The sequence below is a fragment of the Pezoporus wallicus genome, unplaced genomic scaffold (assembly GCF_028554395.1).
Source record: "Pezoporus wallicus isolate ANWC-B61680 ecotype Strahan unplaced genomic scaffold, APGP_CSIRO_Pwel_v1 contig_6484, whole genome shotgun sequence".
Taxonomy (NCBI): domain Eukaryota; kingdom Metazoa; phylum Chordata; class Aves; order Psittaciformes; family Psittacidae; genus Pezoporus; species Pezoporus wallicus.
Window position 1 is genome coordinate 1,080,270 of NW_026638903.1, and position 23,264 is coordinate 1,103,533.

General features: G+C 37.4%; 1 protein-coding gene across 3 annotated transcripts in view; it reads right to left on the reverse strand.

The window, feature by feature from the left end:
- The window catches only part of USP25 (ubiquitin specific peptidase 25), an 89,881-nt gene that overhangs the window by 15,140 nt on the left and 51,477 nt on the right, over positions 1-23,264 (reverse strand). For all 3 annotated transcript variants that reach the window (XM_057412998.1, XM_057413000.1, XM_057412999.1), the window contains 12 exons: positions 18,705-18,842; positions 17,763-17,839; positions 16,995-17,068; positions 15,393-15,541; positions 11,440-11,567; positions 10,582-10,677; positions 10,123-10,284; positions 8,178-8,386; positions 7,405-7,475; positions 3,589-3,817; positions 2,365-2,562; positions 770-909 (listed from right to left, as the gene is read on the reverse strand). In XM_057412998.1, the coding sequence (XP_057268981.1) occupies positions 770-909; positions 2,365-2,562; positions 3,589-3,817; positions 7,405-7,475; positions 8,178-8,386; positions 10,123-10,284; positions 10,582-10,677; positions 11,440-11,567; positions 15,393-15,541; positions 16,995-17,068; positions 17,763-17,839; positions 18,705-18,842 (1,671 nt within the window). The remainder of the gene's footprint in view (positions 1-769; positions 910-2,364; positions 2,563-3,588; positions 3,818-7,404; positions 7,476-8,177; positions 8,387-10,122; positions 10,285-10,581; positions 10,678-11,439; positions 11,568-15,392; positions 15,542-16,994; positions 17,069-17,762; positions 17,840-18,704; positions 18,843-23,264) is intronic.

Genomic DNA, 23,264 nt, shown 5'->3' on the forward strand with positions numbered 1-23,264 from the left:
TGAACTAAAACAGTTGATCTGTAGAATTAACTCTGTAAGATTCTTCCCCAGTCCACTGGGATAGATGCCCACAGACCCTAGAACGAGGACAGCACCATACAGAACATTTTATCATGGGTTTGGTATCTTCACAACTAGCCCTTCAGCTGGAGGTAATTCATATTAAACAGACACCCCATAAGCTGTTCTGTATTCCCAGAACTCAGAAGAGTCAGATATGCAGCAGCCTAAAACATCAGTGGTAGAGCGCCTTTTCACCCAGGGTTGGAATAGTTTCCCTGTTGCCTTTGATTTCAGTTTAGCAGAGAAAGCGCACTTCTCTTCTTTCCTGACAGACACCACAGGAGAAAGGACTAGAAAACACGTCCCAAGTAAGAGTCAAGCTGCCACCTCATTTTCAAAGGTTTTAAGTGGACTTTCCTGTTGGCCTCAAAGATATCTGGGGCTAGACTGCTTTTGTTTAATGAGGACCTGAACTTCAGAAGCATGCTTCAAATTTTGCATAGACCTAAATTGTACATATCTCCAGTATATGCTGTACTCTTGACAAGTACTTCAATCACGTAGATGACATCTAAGTATTTTTCTTCTACTACACCCATTACTGTAGTACACTCCTTCTGAATGGACTTTAGTGTTGGGCAGTCTCTGAAGAAATAGCAATTTTCTGTTCAAATTTTCTAAACACACACCCCTTTTTAGCAGCTATTGCACTATTTCCACTTGCAAAATAAAAGCAAAAGTTTTTCAAGCTTCAAAATATCCTCACCGTATCCATTATAGCTTCTGGACCTCTGTCTTCTTGTTCAGCTAAAGCTTTGTTGATCGCTTGCACAGAATCTTCTTTTAAGTGCTTTGAAATATCAGTTCTTGATGGCTGCTCTAAATATTCTGGTTCTCCTGCTTGAACTTTGTGAACAGAAATAAGATGAAAATTTCGTGTGTTAACATAAGCATAAATTTTGAATTGATTAGTTGTATTTGGATCACTGTCTCATAGACAGGTAACCCACCCAGAAAATGCAGGGTAGGTCACACCAGTCACAAATAAAACTTTACACCAGTCTTAGTCTCAGGTAATTTTGAACACTTACATATAAAAATGGACCCATGATTTTACATTAAGAACAACAGACCCATCCTGTCTATAGACCCAGTAAGGCTCTTGAGTGGTAGGTGCTCATCAATCATATGGGGGAATACCGGGAACAAAGATAAGATTCTACCTGGACATTCCAATATATGGAATGACCTACAGCCACTTGGGTGCCAGATTTTTACTTTGCAAAATTAACAATACATTATATTCTTCTGTCTAAGGGAAATCTCAAAGTTTCCCCTACTTGAGGGCAATAAAAATGATTAGCATAAATAACATCTTATACACCTTACATGATGAAAGCCGATTTGACAAACACAACATTCATTTAATACTTTCCTTTACTAACAAAAGAACTAAAACATGTCTCAAAGTGTCTGTGAAGCCAAAACATCTAGAAGATGAAGTCATTCTCCATAGTTTGCAAAAACAAATGTCACTAAACCACTGCACTTTTTACACTCAGTTTGCAGTCATAGTTATGAGAAATATATGCTTAGTCTTAATGACTCATGAACAACAATGAGAACATCTGGACAGCAGTCTCATCACAAATCCATCATGTCATCTTTCACATAATGTACATGCAGCATTCTGCAGTGGACCACAAGGTAAACATAACCTAAAACCCAACAGCTTTTTCTGTGTCAAAGCAGGCATGTTTTCTAGTCACACTGCCAGTGGTCTTTGTTAGCTTGGTTCCTAAATGCACAGGCCTCAGTGTTACTGAGTATTTTCCACAGTTTTAACAACCTTGTTTTTACATGGTAATTTATTAAATGGGCCCTACTATTGCTAAATCTATTCAATACATCACACCAAATAAATTATTCTTCTCTTCAGCTCTAAATTTTGTCCCAATTTAAAACGTGAAGGTAGGTCTTCTACTCAATCACTCTGAATAGAAGAATATACATCACTCATGGACTAATAAATTCTCAAAGAAGACTGCTGAGAAGTCTTCTTTAAAAACCCAAAGTTTCTATTAAAAAAAAAAAATTCAGTAAAAGCTGAGCACAACGGGGGGGGGGGGAGGGAGAAAGGCAGAAAAGCCAGGATTTTATTTTTTTTTTTACTTTATATAAAACAGTAAAATACAAACAAATCCCCAGACTAAACTTCAAGTGCAGTTACCTTGGCTAAGTATACAGTTGTCATTAAAAGATGACACAAATTAACTTTTTGTTAAACAGATACAAAAGCCAGTGATTTTTTAAATTTTTTTTTTGTTCTACTCCTTTTACAAACAAGTAGAAGCAGCTAACCTGGAGCAGGTGAGGGTGCTGGTGCCCTGGGTATCTGAGATAGCAACTTCTCCTGCTGTGCTTTCTGAGCAAGTTCTGCATCCCACTCTTCAAGTTCTTTTTCAAACCGTTTATTGTCTTCTTTGACATAATCCCTTAGATCAGAAGGCAGTGTGTCCATTCCAACAAGGATCTGTCCCGTTTCTTTGTTAAACTCCTCTGTATCAACATGAAACAGAAATTTCAGGAAAAGAAAGAACAGGGGAAAAGGAGGTATGTTCAACAAATTTCCTCAACTCAACTACTGAAAACATACAGTACAGCATCAAAAAACTATTAACTGATTTTACTATCTGTCAGACGCTTCTCTGCTACTGAGATGTATGACTACTGCTCTTCTGATCTTTGGATTACATGTTCTTGGGCACCACCAGATCGCTGCCATTTTGAAAGATGAGTCTCTCCGGCCATGAGCACCCAATGACTGTGAACACTCAGTAAAAGAAAACCTCACAAAACCACACCACAGCTAGATTACTGCCACACAGAGCTGGACACAACTCGACTTGCCAGCAGAAGAGGAGTAGGAGGGTAGGCCAACAGGTATTTGGAACGTTAACTGCTAAGAACACTGGCTACATTGAATAATCCTCCTATTTGCTTTGAAAATGCTCTCTGCAAGAGTACCCCAGATGCTGCTGAATGAATCACCTGCAATTGTCCTGCAGCAAGCAGGCCTCAGACTTAATTAAGAGTAGTACAGCAACTCTACAGGGCCCATAAAACTAGCAGCCACTATCAGGCCCCACAAAACTCATGCTAAGGGATCTTTGCCCTCCCTCCAAAAACTTCCATACAAGCCTTATAGTTACATATTACTACATGACCTGAAAAAAATTTCCCAATTCACATATTACTTTTGTTAACATGTGGTTGATAAGGCCACGGTATTCACGTTTCAATGAGGAACTGCTAAATGTTTATAAATTAGCAAATGTAGTTTATTTTGCTGTCTTAATAATCCTGAAATACTGGCATTATCTTTATTAATCTAGAAGTTGAAGAGCAATTGTTCAACACACAAAAAACAATGTGAATAACAGTAATGAGCAGAACTAGAACCATAGCAATTATTAAACCCATTTAAAAAAATCTGGAAATCCATCCAAAACAAGCTCGATTTATCAATACATTCAGCATATTCAGCTATTCTTCATCATGCAGGAAACAAATCCATAACAATACCTTGTATCAAGTATTGCTCCTTATCATTTATATACATTAAGCAATATGCACTGGCATTCCTGTAACCACCAAAAGAGTCCCGTTCCAACTCTTCCCAAGTTGACTTGGTCACAGAAATGTCATTGTATTTCATCCATCTGTTTTGGTGATGGTCATAAATATATGCCCAGTAGTGTCCTGCATTAGCTTGACCTTCGTGAACAAGCACAGCATGCAACCTGTAAGGAACCTTAAAAAAAAAAACAAAATGAACCACAAAAATGTCAAACTCTTCTTGCAAGCATTTAGTTCCTACTACCTGTCAAGAGATAATAGCTACATTAAGTAACAAAAATAAGATGAAACAGGATCAAAACACAAGACAAAGGAAATCCAAAAAGGTAAAATTACCAACTCACTAAGCATAAGGACTTTGAGCTATTTTACTTACTGCTACTCATTACAAGAGATCTTAAAAACACTAGTGAGCACAAATGTCTACTCTGCTAGCTTCACTGCCAGGCATCCTCTTAATTCCTTAGTATTCCTACTTTCTTTGTACCTACAGAAACCCTCAAATAGGTCAGCCTTGATTGCCCATGATTTGCTCCAGTTCTCACCTGGTAAACTTGCCCTGAAGTCTGGAAAGGCATATGCAAATTCGAGGTAAACAACTCTGTGCTTTCTATGTGCCAGCAAGAGTTTATTTTAAGAAATATCTGGGAGTTGAATACTTCCATTACCCAAAATTTTTACAGTAGAATAGGAATACAACTGTTTTCCAGTATTTTAACCGTAACAGTGAAATCATTGCTGAGAGAAGCATGGAACACACGAAGCGGACCTCCCTCCTGCCCAAGGAAAGAGGGAAGATACAAATTTCTAAGGTCAACCTAAAAAGTATCCTATGTGTTCATTAACAGGCAAGAAGAATAGGCAACTTTGTTTCTATGTAAGCAGTTGGAAATCTGAGGGAAAGAGAAGCAGAATGTATCAGTGCCTCCTTACTTATAAGCACATGCTGCTCATTTTAACCTGCTGAAACAGCATACACAACATAAAAGAGAAAACTGATCTTTCCTGCTATGCACAGCATGCCTGAATGACAACAGCTCTGCTAGGATGAAAACCCTGAAACCATATTCCACTGGTGTCACAGTCTGTAGATAAATGGTCTATTTTACACAAGGTCCACTAAATATTTGTTGCAAATTATCTCAGCACCACAATAATTAGTAACTGTAAATAAATATATAACTATGACTTCATAAAGTCCCTGAAGTTATTTTTAGCCTGATCATTCTCTTCCAGGCTATATGCAAGTGCTGGAGATTTTGCAACCTTCCTTGAACTATAAAGCTGACTGACTGCACAGCAGCTGGAATCAAACAGTCTGTCATCCCAGAGACCAAAACGCACAGTAAATCTCCCAAGCACAAGAATCACACACAGAAGAAATCTTAGCAAGTACTTAAACCTGAATGCTCTGGGGTTTTTAACATCTGTTATCATAACAGTGTGAAAGCCTTCTTAAAATGACTGCAAACCCACGCATATGCAACATAAATATATACAGATCCTGATTAACATATAAATAAATAAATAAAAGGTTAGTGAAGTCTCTTCAGACTTTGGCAATAAAATTTCCTCACTCCAAAATAGGGCATTAAAATCCCAGCTGAATTTAAATCGTTTAACTTAAAACCATGCTAACAGGGTCAGCTTGAGGTCCCCTACCCTTTCCTCCAGCTCAGGAGAATCAGCTATCAATCATCCATGCTGAGCTTACAGGAAGGTGCTCCAGAGAGGTCTGTGACTGGCAGACAGGCAAGTCCAGTGCCAACAGGCATCTCTTGTGATAAGCCATTATATCAACAGTAATTAACAGTACAGGGCAACACATCAAGTAAATAGTTGGCATTAAATTTCTTAGTTTACACTTACTACTCATGAAACAGAAATGGAGCTTCAGCAACCTCTTCACATGTAGCTACAGAACAGATATATCAAAGCTGATATATCAAAGATGAATTCCCATAGGAAAAACATGTGCATCTCTTTAAGGAGAGAAATAATCAAATAAACAGTTGATGAAATTTATTCATTCAGGAGGACAAGACAAGAAAAGAATTTTGGGAATATTTCATATGACAATTTGACAAGAGTTTTATGAGCAACTATAATCTCCTTAGAATCAAAAAGAACACAAAAAGAAAAGCTTCTTAAGTAATTCATAAGAACACCTTGAAGTATCCCGCAAATGTAATATGCTTTCCTTAAAAAGTTTAGTTTTATGTGCGCAGACCTTATCGACTCACAAGAGAAAAGCTTTCAGTGCTACAATCGTATCATTCAGAGGAAAACATTGATGTGAAACTGCTCCCATAGAATGGGGCAATACTGAGCTATCCAAATGCCTCTGCAGAGTCAGCCAAGGGAAAGCAAACAGCTGTATGCACCTGCCTCCTGATTGTGCCAAACACCCACAGGGCCGAAACAGGCCGAGTTGAAGAAGGCCAGCCTTCACCGCCACCCTGACATTTCAGATGGATTCAGTACCTACTTGTTCCCTGTCACTTAACATACCTCACTACTTTCAGGCACAGCACAAAAATGCCCTTCACAAATCTATATACTGTTTCCATCCTCCTTTTTCTGGAATTCTGTTTCAAAACAAACCCAAAAGCATCTAGTCTATATTACAGCACGCTAGGACGAGGTGTTTTCCTAAGTAATATCCTTTTTCCATTGTAATGATTGCTGACATATCTTCACCATGCAGAGGTATTTCCTCTGGTAGGCTGTTTGGATGTGAAATTAGCAAATTACTTCACTTCGCTGTTAGATGATACGTAGCCTGTAGCCTTCCAGTTACAATATGAATATTCCAGTAAAGAAAATGCCTGCCAGTAGCAAGCCTAAAGAAACCCATCTAGGCAAGTCTGCCTGAAACCCTTAACATCACAGTTCAGAGCTGCCAGGAACTATTACAAGCCATGTACAAAACAAACATATACCTCAAGTAAAACTGCAAGCTAAACACGTCTTACATGGAAAGAAAATAGTTCTTTTTCCTAACAAAGTAACAGAGGAAGTAATTTTTAAGCTTAAAATCTGTCGAAGGAAGTGAATGTAAATATGTGAACATAAGAAATACCAGAGGAGCCACAACTCCATCGCAAAGCATTTTAAAAACGCTGTTCAGATTACACAGCACGAGAATCTCCCTAAAAGGCAGCTTAGACTAACAGTCAAGGTTGTGACTGACACTGAATCTAGACAGAGGGTGTGAGGGTTTTTTTTAATAGAAAAAAAAAAAACAAAACCCGAAGCAACAGCAAGCCCACTGGCATTATTAACTATAAATTTACATCAGGAGCCTTGAATTTGTAAGTATTAGTATGTAAGTTTCAATACACAAAGGCAATAAGCATTTGAGTATAAAAATAATTGTTTCCTATGTCTAATGCTTTGCCACCTTAAAGCCATAAGATTACCTAGCAATATTGTCATAGCAGGGTGAGAAAATTTTATTGTTATACAAAACCTGAAGTTCTGCATTCAAGTCAAGAAAGTGGAGCAGACATAGAACATATTTGGGCTTTTCATCACAAAGCTGCTTAAACTCAAGTATGCCACCTGTAAAACATTGTGATATTCCCTTTCATTTGACTGTGCTTAATTAAAAGGTTTGCAAAACTCATTATGACTTTCTAACGAAATTTCACTAACTATATAATTATTGTATACCTGCTTTATTTTCAAGCATCAAAAAACTTTCATTAAAGTGACAAAAAGGATTTGTTTTGATTTATTTCATGCAGAAATTATACTTACTTGGACCATTGTTTTGTCAGAGTACATCAGTTCAATTGTCCGATGTATTCTAGATATACTTTCTTGTAAATCTGAAAGAGAAATAAAAAAGAAGCTCTCTTTCATGATGCTGCATAACTGCACGTGGCTTCATCTTTATTTTATCTCATTAAAAGCCAAACAAGGGTACATTTCACACTTGGTGCATCTGTTTTTCTATCTACATGCCAAACACGAAACCTTCTCATATGATGAAGCAGTGACAGCTATTCATAATGCACTCCTGCTAGCTTCCTAGAGCTCAACCAAGCCCACTCCTGCTGGAACAATAACTTCCTTTGTTTTCCTCAGAGCAACAGAACAGACTGTAAGCTCTACCCACTCCAAAATGTCCTGGCTTAGAAATTTACTGAATTTTCCCATGTGGAAAGGGTCACTCTATCCTAAACTCCTCTGCAGCACCAAGTCAAAGCATGGGCCCAGCCAGTACCACACTGACAGCTCAGACATGACTGCAGTGACCTTCTTTGGCATGGACCACACTTCTATTTCACTCTACTCCCCCCAGTACAATGCACACTGAAGCACTGTGTACACCTCACTCAACAGCCAGTACGCATCTTCAGTTCATATACCTTCAGTCTATTACAATCTCTAACTTCCCTTCCTATTTGCTAGAGGCAAGTTTAGAAGTACAAAACAAGCAACTCAACACACACGGACATTAAGGTGATTTCCCCCACTTCCACAACTTCTTTCCAATGGCAAATGCACTTCCCAGCTTGCGGCATTACCTCTAGTGTCATTCTCTACTTCAGTCCTCCAGCGATGTAAACAGCCTTCTAGGACAGACAGCTCTTCCTCAGTGATGTGCCTCGGTGCTGGATGCATTGGCAGATCAGGAGGAATTCGTGATTGTGTGAATGGTTTATGTATTACTGATCTTTGTACAGGAGATGTGCTTGGAACATCTGATGATGAAGGTCCCTGCTGCTCTATTGTGCTACATTCATTCAAAACATGAAATTAAAAGAAAATAAAAATTGAATCACCATGCATACAAACTAAAAGCTACCCTGTAAAAATAAACTTTTAATCTGAAAACAGATATTTAAAAAGTAGTAATTTCCTACAGTGCAATCCAGGAAAGATACCTACAATATCAATATGGCATTAGCATGTCAGTTCTGGAAACCTGGTGGTGTAGTACACATTAGCACAATAATAACTCTGGCTGCCATTCCCCAAAATAAAGGAACTGGATCGGTCAAGCTACAGTTCGCTTTACTTGAAATGCTATTCAACACTTTCAAATAACATCATACAAATAATCACTATGGTTTGAAACATTTATTGACAAACTGGAAACTGAAAAATCAGAGCAGCTTGTCTTATGGCCCAGTGACCATAAAATCCTAAAAATCCATAAAATCACCTACCTACCATTAACGTTAACTGAACAGCAACAACAAAGGGACCTCTGATATTTACGGCACACTGGAAATCTAGCACCAAGCCATCTAAACTTGCTCCAAACACACCCCCTAACTCAAACGGCAACTCGTACTAACCAGGAAAACTAGGAAAATTCTACAAGAGCAGCAGAATATCAAAAATGACAACCTGTTACAGATTTTTCTCTTCCCATCAGTGAGACCACTCATATGTAATCACTACCAAAAACCTGAAGACCTTTATAGCATTTTACTTTGTGTACATCATCATGATACAGCCTGAGGAACCTGGATTCTTCAGTAGGTTAAAAAGTTCTGAGAACATCAAGAGCTGACAGCGTCACTTCATATAACATGCTATTGTGTTTCTACAGATTGAAAAAAGTATTAATACTAGACATTTTTTACAGAGCTTCCTTTATAGGAGTTTGAACAAAGTATATCACTTCTGATCCTGTATTTCATGCAAATAATGGTAGCTTTTAACAGTTTGTCTTCTCTTATCGTCAAGATTTCTACATTATATCAGGAAGACATTTGAAACCTTTCAAAGGCTTTTAGATTCATTTACTTCGCTTGTCTGAACTACGAAGTTAACCATCTTGACTGGATCAGAATCTAGAACTCTACTTTCCCAATCCAATATAAAAAGCTGTGTTATAAACTGCCAGTGTCCACCTAACCAAGTCTGACCCTAAGTTATACTCCTAACTGTGGGTCACAGTTACTAGCTTCAATAATGGGAAAAATGACACTATTGGAGCTTTATCTACCTCATGCTTTGGCTACTCTGTGTTGAAAAAGTCAGACTGTTAGGTTCCTGACAAACTCTGTGAGAAGTGTGAGCTGCAAAGCAGAAAAGGAGCTTAACTCTGAGGCTAAATCAACAGAAACCCTGAAGCTCTGCAGCACATACACACTGACTAAATTAATATTATTCAACAATGCAATTAGGAAGCAGTGACTTCACCAGATACTATGTCTATCTGGAATTTTAGGTGGAATTGTGCCTTATTTGAAAATAATAATTCTCCACCTGAAGACATTTTTATAAGCACATGAGACAAACCCGGATTATTAACATTTTGTTTTATTTAAGTCATCTGTTGTGCTGAAAAATACTTCTAGGAAGAGAGCAGAAACTTTACACCTTAGAACACGCCTAGCTGTATTAAACTGGTGAACATGGCAGGTAAGCTTCCTTCCCTGTCTCTCAGTGGCCGGGTTGGCACCAAGAGGATGATTGGCCTCTTGCCTTGGGAGAGCAGGAGGAGGCAGCTCTTACCTGGGTGGGGTCTGGGCTGGCAGTGTGCTGCTGGCAGGGGCACTAGCACCCAAGTCATCAACCGGAGACGTGCACACTGGTTTGCTGGAGGCAAACTCCAAGGCGTACTGCAGGACATCTACCAAGGGGAATCGTTTAGGACCAGAACCATAGCTTAAATATCTGTTAACCACAAAACATATTAATGCCGTGACTCACGTATACGAACAATACATTAAAAAAAAAATTTTTTTTTTTTTCTGGTTGACTGCAATTAAATAAAGAAACCCTTTCCGAACATGTTTCATGCACCAGAATTACTGTCCTTATAAACAGTTTCCAAAGAAAACAGTAAAAGAAGAGATGCAGAAAGGAAATCTAGAGCAAAAGCCTACATACAAAGTATACAGCTGCAAGGACTAATTCTACTAATTCTATGTAGCCCATAATATTATTTGTATTTACAGTTATCTATAGTACCGTTCTAATCTCTGTTGTAAAACTGTGAGGTATTCTTTGAGTCTCTTGATTTCATCCCGTTTAATTCTTGTTATTTCTCTGTTTTTGTGCATATACCTGTAAAACATGAAATTCAGAAAGAGGTGTCAGCCCATAGTATCCAATCACTGAAACTCAGGTCTGTACACATCAGCCATACCACAGGGCTAATAAAAACCTCACACTCTCTAGAACCTACAATACACTAAGCAGTAAAGCAGAACTGAGAAGAAAATGCTAAAATCTTCCCTCCCACAATTTTCTGAAGATGCTTTTACCCCCCAGTATCAAAAGTTCATACTATAGATGACAAACATGTAATCAGAAAGCTTCTAAACTAGACAGTTTAGGAGGCAATCACATAGCAATACTCCTGTTTCATTAATTAGACTCACAAATAAATACTCAGCATCTAACTGAAAGGCATCATGGTATCTCACCTCAACACATAAACTGCATGCACTGACGCTGAGAATCTCTTCAAACCATGCAGTCTATGTAGTACACCATGATGGAATAGCTGACTTCTCACCCTCCTTCCCAATTGGACTCATAAACAGTGTGATTATTCAAAGTATTTTTCCTTAGTACACCGCTATCTAGCAATAAATTAAAGACTGAAGTGCAAGAATGTTTTGGCACAATTTAGTAGTATGTCTTAAATTGTTATCTACGTGTATTTTCTGAAACAGATGAAACCCATGGAAATTTTAACTTGTCTAGCTAAAAAATAAATTTACTGTGATTTAAGCACAGATAAGATGCACCAGCAACTTTACCAAACTCATGAGATGTAATTTATATTCATACAAGGACTCTGTTGATAATATTATACTGTACCTGTCCAGATACAAAATTGGAGGAAATTCTAATTTGTTGTGTATCTTCTCTGGTCTCCCCAAAGCCTGATTAAACTCAAATCTTGAGAGCTCAAAAGTTAAGACAGGAGGAAGCTCAGTGAACCAGTGCTGAACAAAAGAAAAAACAGAACACCCCACAATGAATGCCTTCCAATAGGAGAACATTAGTAATAATGGTACAATACCTGCAGACTGACACACGTATAACAGAAACCGATTTTAGAGGGCAGATCAGCATAAGCTTTACGAAGTTCCCATCTTTCCCCTTCACTGTAAACAGAGACCATTTGTCATCCATGCTGCAGAGTTTTCCAACTCATCTATCACTATCTGTGCTAAAGCAGAGCAGGCACAAAGGCTTCTTCCTTTCACATTTGTCTTGTTCAGACTAAAAGCGGCCTACACTTGAACCCACCTGCCTTGCCAACTGCCCTGTCCTCTTTTAACTCTCCCATGCCACTGAAAGGGTTGTTTACATTGTATCAAGCGCTCTTCCCGCTAGTTCCCTCAGGCTCAAGTTTCTGACCCTTTCATTCACCCAGTATTGGAGTTTCCAGTGAACCCTGAAGCAGGACCAGTGAGTACTCCGGGCTGCGTGAGACCAGCTCTCCTGGCGCTGTAGAAGTCATATTTTTCTTTAAATCTCCTCCATACTAACAACCTCTTCTGAAGTTTCTGCTCATGTCACTAACCACTGTTAATCCGTCCATGGACGAACCCATGTTATCATCACCTTATCCCAATTTTCTTTGAGTATTCAGTAGAGGTCTAACTTTAGTCCTTCTTTCTTTCCTTACACACTTGGCTTCTTCAGGTACAAGATGAATTCAATCTTAGTAACAACTAAGTTGAAACATCAGTGTGTTATCAATCAGCATTATTCTCAGACTAAAGCCAAAACACAGCACTGTACCAGCTACTAGGAAGAAAATCAACTCTACACCAGCTGAAACGGGGACACTAAACATCCACTCAGGCTTCCCTGATTGCCGCAGACACTGTTGCCACATACTTCCAACACCAATGTCCACAGCCCACACGTGGCATTTGACCTGGGGCTTGCTTCGAGTTCTCCTATCCAGCCAAAGGTCTCGAATAGTCTTTTCATGCAATAGAGCCTTTTCCTTCTGTGCACATGGCTAAAATTCAGGTCTAGGTTCTCATCACTCCACATATCAGTGCAATGTTTCCTCTCTTCTCCTCTTGCCTGGCCTTAGTGCAGAGAGCCTTTTCACACTAACAGATTTCCAGGATGTTGTTGAATTTTCCTTGTTTGTTGTCTTCAGCATCACTCCCCTCACCTGCTTACAAGCAAAGTAAGCTGCCTTCCTTTTTTTTGCCTGTATCAGCCTCCACTAATCACCTTTTCAGTTTTAAAGGAGATCATAACATTTCTCTTGCAGCAACTTCATGCAGCAATAGATTTCAATGCTAAAGTCAGCAAAGCCACACCACAACTCCTCCACCTTAAACTCTTTTATTGCAAGGCCCCCAAACTCCTTAATGATGACTAAGCTGCTGATGCCCTGAAGTTTATCGACCATGATGCTGACAAACACTCTCTCATTTTCCCTATCTTCTAACTCCAAGTACATGCAATCAATCTTCATCTTTTCTTGAATTTGGATTCAAGTTCCTTGGGACAGAGAATGTCTCTTTTTTTTTTGTTGTTGTTTGTTCATTTGTACGTTAGCTTGCTTGCTGACACCAAACTCAATGGCTGGGGCTTTTAGGCATCATGATAATAATAATAATAATAATAATAGCAGCAACAATAATGATAATAAACAAGCTAAGTACCCCATTTGATGCAATGGTGAAGAAGAAAAGTAGAATGTTACTTTCAGGATCTTTTCATACATGCAACTACCGTGTTATTATTATTTTCTATGAGCTTTGATATCTACCATCTGAGATGAATGCCACTTGAAGTCTCTGTTCAGCAGAGTCAGACGCTGATAAAACTAGAAGAAATTCACCTTCCTTCAGTACTTTCAAACTTTCCAATGCCCTGTAACCCCTTTGAGGCACTATGTTTAAACATAACTAATAACAGCAACAACCGCTATAAATAAATGACTTCAGTTCAGGGAAATGTAATCAATTTACTTGGCACTGGTAATAATGCAGTAATGTTTTTTCTAAATTTGGACTTAACACATTACCTTTCTTGTTTTGCCAATGTTGTCAATCTGTCATACGACTATTTTACCTCCATTTCTACATGCTAAGAAGCCAAGCTGATTAAAACCCTGACAGTTTCACAAAACACAAATCTTAACACTCTAGACACTGAAATTACAGGTGAAAAAAAAACCCTCAAAATCAGAACAAAGCAATAAAAATAGTCTGACATGTCTAGTCAAGCATTTATAACTGAACTGACATTTTATGCATGACTGCACATAGGTTTTAACTGCAAGATATTCTTCACTCCATAAGATGAACAATTGTACTCCTGTATTAAGTACATACAAGATTTCAACTTGCATAAAGCAACTGAGCTTTGTATTGTACCAAGATATTTAAGAGATTTTTTTTTCCTTTCAGTTATATTTCAGGAAACATGCTCACTGTAATAAGACGTTTCTACAAGTGCTGAAATTAAAAAAAAAAAAAACAAAAACCAAAACATAAAATAAAATGGAAACATCATGCAAAAGAAGAACACATCCAGTAAGATGTGTAAAAACATTTGAAAATGCTTGTTAACATCCCCTTTGGTTGATCAATATTCGATCAGCAATACCTGACCAGAAAAAGGAACTGCAAAAGGGATACTATAAAACTTCTGTCGATAACACAAAATTGGAAATAGCAATTTAGACTGGAGGATGATTTCAGGGTATGTCACTATGCTTAGTAATGAAACCCTTTGTGTACGTTGATATGATTAAAGAAAGCAAAATTTCATCACTGCAAAAGACTGACATCAAGGAAGAAACTATACCTGAACTTTTTACTTAAGTAAAAGAAATCTCCTAAGATTTCACATCTTTAGAATAACTGTGATGAAACATGAACAACTTCCAAAAGAAAAAGCAGCTTAGCCTCCACAGGCAATGGGAATTTCCGTATTTCCACATCAATAATGTACATGTTGTTAGAGAGAGCTCTGCCAGAGAAAAATGCTGGGCATATACATACATGTCAGCAATAAGAAGAGACATTTCAGAGCATACCCTCCCTTTTCATTCTACAGTCACCAATGATCCAACTACCTCTTTTCCGTAATCTGTGACTTGTCTTGTTTATCATCTCACCCCAACACCACACACTACACATCCCACTTCTTAATGGGGTTCCATCTGAATCCATCCACACATGCTTTCAGCATGCTCTGACATCTGGCAGCCTCCTACTCTAGCAAGAGCTCTCTGAGGAAAAAGAGCAGCCCACAGAACATGAATTACCTGCCCACTGCTGCAAGGAGGGTAGGGGGCAAAGGGAAGGATGGTGGGAAACATCAGAAAAAGGGGAAGAAGGCTAGGGTGCTGAGGAGTTACAAGACAGGCAAAGAGGAATAACAACAAAGCAACGGTCAAATGCACAGCTCATGGTTGCTCTTTACTGCATGGCACAGGTCAGCAAGTCAGTCAGCAGTAGTCAGCTACCACAGGACATTACACCCATGACCTCTCTGGTGATCAAATATCAGCAACAGGTGGGAACCGGCCTGCTCCAAATTACCTCTGTAAGCACTTGATTGTGCCAGCTTTTAATAAGCATGAACTTTGTGTCTTATGAAAAATTAAAAAAAGATGATACTCTGGATACTCGGAGAGATACAAACCCCTCAGATTAACAACCCAGTTCTGTCAGGCATCAGAACCTAACACAGCAGCAGGTCACACAAACAGCCACGAATCCCAGTGAAAATTAAAGAGCACTACAGCAGCCCCCAAGAGAAGCCCACAGGAGAACTTAACTCACCTCCTGACCAGACTTTGCAGAGTTTTCTGAATGGAGAGATTCAATTTCCCCTTCAATCATTGCAGCTTCTAGGCACTCATGCAGATCTTTAAAGCCATTAACCTGGAGTGGATACTGGCCAAACATCTCTGTGTTTTCAAACTTTTTACCTTCACATAAGAAATTAAAACAGTTGAGGTTTTAGGAACAAAACTTTGCCTTTACAAAAAGCCTAACAATCCTAGGTCATCTTGCCTAGTCTACTGAACAGTACCCACATTTTGTTATTGAGCAATTCAATTGTATGTATGAAAACAAGTTACTAGAGAAAGTCACTTGAATCTCATATCGAAAATTACTGTATTTTCCTCTTCAGCCCATTTTTTTTAATATTGTTTTTGCATCTCTTGGTAATTAGCAAAACTCAAGATGACTTGGCACCACAAATGTATGGGAAATTTTACACATATAAATCAAAGTCCTGCTCCTGCAAATACCAGCTCAGTAATACAACTCTACATTGAATCAGCAAAGTCAGTGGAATTGCTGGTATGAAACAGCCCTTTGTATAAGTACTTTTTGCAAAAATAAAGCACAAAAGAGAACACTCGCGATTTCATCCTGAAAACAAGATCATGATTTGGTAACAGCGTATAAAGATGCAAGTTCAAACATGAGAAGAAATGTGGGTGACAAGCTTCCAATCTACAACTTAAATTTATTTCATCCTAAAGTCAGTAACAAGTCTTCTCACATCAGCTAGTTTCCTTCCATTGGTTTGGATTTTACGTATCTCCTCAGTTAAGATGAGAACATAAGGGAAGAAAGCAGCTGAATGCAAACAAGCTGGAATGCTAGCTAGTAGCAAGAAATTTGCAGAATGTGTAAGTCTGAAAGTAAATCATTAGATACACTGTTCCAGGTAGAGCAACAACCTGGAATTCACTTTAAAAACTATAGCTTCTTCATTCAAATGCATCTCAGGAGTCATTCACTCTCAGGATAGGGGACAGAATCACCAACATTAGAATATTTTCACAACTGCTGTCCTCCCAGAAACACAGAGCACTGCAATTCTGCAGATCTACTAATTATATACAGATAAGATAAAGGGAAGCTTGTACAGTCTCCTCTTCAGTACTCTGACACTGCCCTTGCACAGGTTTCTACTGACTTGTTTTCAATGCACTGTACTTTTAAGAGGGTGACTTACCCATACCAGGAATTTTGCAGAAGAAAATGCAGTAACTGAAATGTTAAACTGCATTAAATGAAGCAGAAATAATGCGAGAGACTAGCTCAACAAAACACAATAACTTGCCTTCCGCATACCATTAGTAAGTAGCAAAAGGTGCCCTGATGATAATTTCTTGCAAGCATTTTCTTAAATATGCTCAGCTCCTGAAAGTTATTGGAAAAAGAAAAAAAAAAAATGTTCTGGACCATTGCAGCTCAGTTTAACTTCAGTCTCATATTCTCATGACAGTCTGTGACAAACCTTTGGTCACAAACTGAACGTGTAGTCTCCAAGTATATGTCCGCAAAAGTAGCTAAAATGTTACAAACTTAGACAAGCACTAAGCAGACATGAGCATAAAAGTCCAAGGAAGTTCAGATGCATACCTTCAAGTACACCTACTGCTAGAAATCGTCCATAAAACAACTCCACCATTGGGTTCTTTGATTTCTCGCCATCCCTGAAAACAGAAAGCATGTAAGTGCAAGATACCAAACATAATGCTCTGACTTTCACAAAACTATGAGCAGAATATTCTGAATTCATTACGGAAATGCTATTTTACTCAGATACTCATTTAGTTTTGCACTTTCCTCTAATAATAATAATAATGATTCACATATTTTCAGTCAGTTTCAGAAGCACTTAATTCTAGGAAAAATTATGTAAATCAGATTCAACTCCTGAGTCGTTAAAGTGTACAAAATCTGTGTAAAAATTATTTCCTGCAACACTCTAGAAACGATATATTCAAAAAGACAGTGTACAGATATACAAACAATGAGTATTTACCTCTGAAAAGATAAACGAGCAAGGTTTGAAGTACTTAAACTACAGGATTGAAAAGAAAAGTTGCTTTCAAATCGAAAGAAACAAAAACCCAAAAAGAAAGCGTAATTGGTTATGTACAAAACACGTCTAATCCTTCTAGACTCTGGACTTCACTCAGCAAGGTTTCTAACATGAAACAAGATGATGAAAATGGACAATTCATGGAAAAAGAAAGGTATATTGAACTAAAAAAAGCTATGGTGTTAGATCTTTTTCTGCCATATAAGAAGATGTGGATTTCTGGTTGCTCAGTTTGCTTTTTCTCATTAAAACATTCTACATACAGAACTAAATTAAAAAAAAAAAGCACAACAAAAACTTACCTCTCTTCTTCAGCTTTAATTTGGAAGGCATCTTCTAGCCAATCTAGTAATTTGTGTGTAAATTCACTAACATCTTGCTGTTGAAAAAATATAAAGTGTGTTCACATAGGTAACAGAACACGATAAAGTGTCACCTTACAAGATCAGTATAGCTTTATTCCTCTTAACAGCAGCTCCAAAATCACACTATATCCAAGACTATGCTATGAATGTTTTTTCTTATAGGTGGCTCTTAATGCATACTAAGGCTCTGGTGTTCCTCAGCCATTACACTGTCCTGTGATCTTTATTACTGGGGCTCAGCTTTCATACCATGCTAGTCCAAAGGCATCCTATGAATCCCATTGTTCAAAACCTTTGGTATCTAACAAGTGGTGACTAATATTACTTTCATCGAGCACTAAATTCAGCAATGCTGTTGACGTTAAATACCTTCACCACATAACCTCATGTGGAAAAAAATGCAGAAACCAAGTGTTTCTCAGAAAACTAAAATATACCCATTATGATTTAGGCAAGAATTCTGAATACAAGTATTAGGATACTCCAAACTAGTTATCTACAGGACAAATAGGACTGTACCAGCTCTGGAAGCATTGTTAGAGCACAAGAATAAAGCCCTTTAAAAAAAAAAAAAGAAAAAAAAAGAAAAATCACAGCCTTAGAAACAAAACCCCAAAAGCAAGAATGCGAAACTATTGGTTACTTTCTAAAATAATAACAAGAAAGTATACTGAATAAAACAAGCAAGCTGACCAGATTTTATTTATAAAAGTGACCAGAGATCACGTAATACTAGAGAAAAAACTCAAAACCTGATAATTAGAAGTTTCTTTTCTGTGGACATTTTGAATTTTTGTTGTGCATTTAAAGTATTTCTTATTGCCAGATAACCATATGAAAGCATGCATAAACTTGAATGAAAAAAACCACAGAAATTACCTGTTGGGAATCATTCGATTTAAAAGCATCTTTAAGGATTTCAACCGCTCTTGATGGGTCAACGTATTTTCTCTTTGAACCAACTAGAAGTGCAAACAGGTACCTTAACTCACGCATAAAAGGCAGATTCCTATGTTCCTGTATCTGAAGAAGAATTAAATATATTTAACAAAGTGGTAACAGAAATCTACTTTACAGAATTGTTACCTAGTGAACTAAGGGTATATCCAGCTAATCACCGTGATAATACATAAGCTTACTTGTAGTACTACCAAGGTAGTGTTGCATGCCTTTTACTTGTCAGTTTTGTAAAATAATGTAGTTCTCTGAGAAAAAAAATTACATTTCAGAACTGAAAGCTCCCTGAAATCACATCTAGATGTGGCTGTTTGAGTTGAAATAGGGACAAATGGACAAGACGAGTTGAATTTAAGACAGAACTGCTGCTCCTGAGACTCACAACACCTTAAGTAATACACTGCAACAATAGGCATTCATTTTACTGAAATCAGTATTCCTATATATTAGTACTCCTATACCTCTAGGAGAATTTCTTGTAAACCTACACACTGCCTATTACCTTTTATTTTATATTGAAGACTAAATCTATAATGTGTACACAAATCATTACTATTTCTCTTGACAGAAGTAAGAGAGATGGCGTGCTCTCCTTTCTACCTAACTTTTTAAGTATAATTCATGGCCAAGATGGAGTTCTTCTGGTTTCCAGGAATGAAGCAGAAGAAGTATTTTCTGCCTGTATAATGAAAAGTAAGTAAACTGAAACGCAAATCCATCATTCCATTGATTAAACCACGGGTTACAAATGCTATGGCGATCAGATATCACTCATACTCCTAAGTAGATAGCTGAAAAATACTTGTGAAATTAAAACCCATGTAATATTGACTTGTATTCAGAACAGTAGTTCTAAATACAGATACTTTGAATGTAAATATCACTCAAAGGCAGCACAGAAGTCAGATGCTGGTCAAACCAGAATTACTTCGTGACAAAATATTTCACATGCTCAAACAGCAGACTCGTTTAGTCACTCCTATGTCAATCCAGTATGCATAAGGCTTTTCGTGCATAAAGTCTGGTTTATTTTAGCTTGAAAACCTGTGTGTGATGAATTGGAATATGTTCTGCATAATATCTAAAAAAATACTTCTAGTCACGTAAACTCCCAGGTTTTACTTGTTCATCTGGTCCACCTTGCAAAACATCAGCCAATTATGAACCATGCTCACAGAAAAGGCTGAAGACTTCATCAAATGAACCTAATTCAGCTTTAAATCATCATGAGAATAAAATCAGTCTTCTATTTACATATTTAAAGCACTTTTTAACAACAAAACAGGGAAACAAATTATGAAAGTGATTTTTTTCTTAGCATTTTCATAAAGTGATCTATTAAAAAGATCAATAGATTTTCAAGTTTTAGATAGACATATTTTATCAAGATGACTGAATACCAGTGATGATTCATATGCATAATATAGAGGATTGACCACAGAGTACTCTACACCTCACCTTCCTTTTCATAAATCTGAAGTAGGTAGGCAGTGAGTAGTGTTGCATTACTTATCCAAATTTACACTACTAATTTGGCTGAATTTTAAGCATTTTGTATCTTTATGTTGAACAACTAGTTACAGATGTCAATAGGATTACTCAGAACAAATATCTCTGTAAAGCCTATAAAAGTTCCCTAAAACCAGAAAAATCCTTGCTGGTTTGTTGTTTTGTTTTTTTTTTTGAGAAAGCACTATTTAATGCATTAGGCATGATCCTTGCCCAGATTATGTGAGCATTACCACAACAAGCAGCAATTCTCATGGAACAAAGCCTAAAATCTTCGAGAAGGGTGTGAGCCCGTCCCCAAGACAAGGTATATACAATTGCACAAAGGACTTGCATATTAAGAACTAATAAGGTGGTCACAATACAGCACACAGCTCTCAATTTCATAGCATACTGTAGGTGCATCAACACCTACAAAATACAAAAAAAATAAAATCAGTTTTGAAATAAAAAATGTATGGAAAGTTCATAATCGAAAACTTTCTCTATTTTATTACCTAGCCTACCTGCATAAATATTTTTTTTTAATAATTTCTTATGTTGGAACAATTTATGATTAGAAATGCCTCTAAACAATCTACACGTTGAATACATAGCAAACATTCATTATTGCCAATCAGTATGCCAGGACACTGGCATAATGATGATGTTGAAACGGGGAAAAATGTGCTAAACTCTAACATAGTATGCACCTCCTCTGATAATAGCACATTTCCTGAAGATATCATTGAGGCTAAATATTTAGCTGGCCTCAGTACATACAACAAAAAAGATCTGTTTGATATGACAGTAAGAGAACTGGGAGAGCAAAGAAGCTGTAGTAATCTCAGAGACCCATATCTGTTCTACAGAAGGAAGCCAAGGATCATACCATGTAAGAAAAATCAATTTTAAATGAAAAAGTATAAAACCAGATCAGATGTATGAGCAATTTTAAAAATCCAGAAAAACAAATTCCAATTAGCTGAGGCAAATAGGGTGGGGTTGTTGTTTGGTTTGGGGTTTTTCGAAGTAAAAAATTATACCAATGACTTCTGAATTAAAATGTTTAGCTGCTGAATTGTTAATAGCATTTGGATTTAATATTTTAATAGGAAAGAAAAAAAACACTTTGCTATGTAAAATTCCCTGAAGTACAACCACATGTTTTAATTCTAAATCAAGATATTGTCATGATCCTACCATTAAGCTCTACTTTCCACCAACTGGAAAAAAAGCAGGATGTAAACCAAGGTCTTGAAAATCTGGGATTATTAAAACTTGATCTTTTTTTAGCAAGGAAATGTGATCCTAGGGAATGATAGTCACATATAGTTCTTAATACTAGATTAAAAGTAACCAAAACAAAACCAAGTCAAGCAAGTAAGCACAGTAATTTCCATGGCCTTTTTTTTGTCAACCAATAGCTTATGCTAGAACTCTACACTAATTTGCCTCTACTTGACTTCACCTTATAAAGAAATAAAATCACCCTATTTGGGGGTATGAAAGCTTATTTCTATTTGCTTAAGTTCTTTTCCTAAATTCTCCTCAAAACATATTTCAACATTAATACAATCCTTTTAAAGCTGTAGGTAAGACAGAGGAGTACATCAAACAAGGTTATTTCATTGTGGAATTTAAGTGAATAGAAATTACTGCCAGAAAATTTTACTAGCAGGCTTGCAGAACACAAAATTTTTTGCACAAATGCATACACTTGCCTGGTGTCACACCATTTCACATAGCCTTAATATTGTCTGTTATGGTCAGAATGTCTAAGAAATAGCACTGTGGAACTGCTAAAGGATGGCAGTATCAATGCTTGGACAAGATGTTTTTCAAAGACAACAGCTTGTTATTATCTATTTCGTATTACCTTTTGGATGCCAACTGCTTTTTACACCCTGAAAAAATGAATGTAAAGAACTTTGAGTACTGGAGGATATTACTAAAACAAATTATATGATGAATAATGAAATACCAGGCAGAAAGTCAACAGAAAAATTTATAAATAAAAAATTTCAGTACAAGTCTTTGGGAGATGGGGCAGCAGGAGAGACTTATACAGTTCTGACTGAACATTCAACTTCCCTTTTACGGTACATACCGTTAACAAAGAGACACTGCCTACTCTATGCCCATTTTCTTTTGCTTTTGTTAATTGCTCTCTGTTGCTAGTGAACATTCCAGTCAAGCCTGAAATGCCAAACAACTAAGAACAAGCCAACAACACACTCCCTTTTTAAAACCCGAAAAAAAAAGAAGCAAAAGGCAATAATCTAATTTCTGGATCTGCAAAAATTCACTGTTCTGTAAGCCCTTGCTAAAGGTCAGGTGATCTAATGCCTTCATGCTTTAAACAGACACTTCCTCTTCCAATTTATTCCTTTCTATTTCACAACACAGAAACCATAGTGCCATAGAAATCAAAGTGTCCCCATGTATTCTTCATGTACGCCCTCAAAGGGCACACATGAAAAAAGAAAAACTGGTTTGTTTTGTCCCTCAGCCCATGACCGTCTCCTCTCATTAGTCTGCGGTCACAAGAAATCTGAGCCAAGGCACCCCCTTCCCAATCCCATATAAGCACTAGATAAACATGGATAAATTTATACTTACAACCACCTCATGAAAAGGCCAAAAAAGACAAGCTAATAACCAAAAGTTTAATCTCAGATCATGAGTTACAAGTAATTAGCATCCTCAAAATAAACAATGAAGTTGCCAGGCCAATGCTACCAATACTGCTGGCAAAGCTATACAGATCAAAACCATATGGGTAACAAAAAAGCATGCCTGTAGCTGCGCAGTGTAAGGGAACTAGAACAAAATATGGTTGATAACACAAGCTACGTCTGCATTAGAAATGGTCATGCACTGGCAGCAGTGCTGCTACAGCTGCACCAGCAAAGCCCTTCCACTGAATCCGGTTAAGCAGCAGTACTTTGAGCAAACTCTGCCTCACTCAACACCTTGCCCCATACCATACTG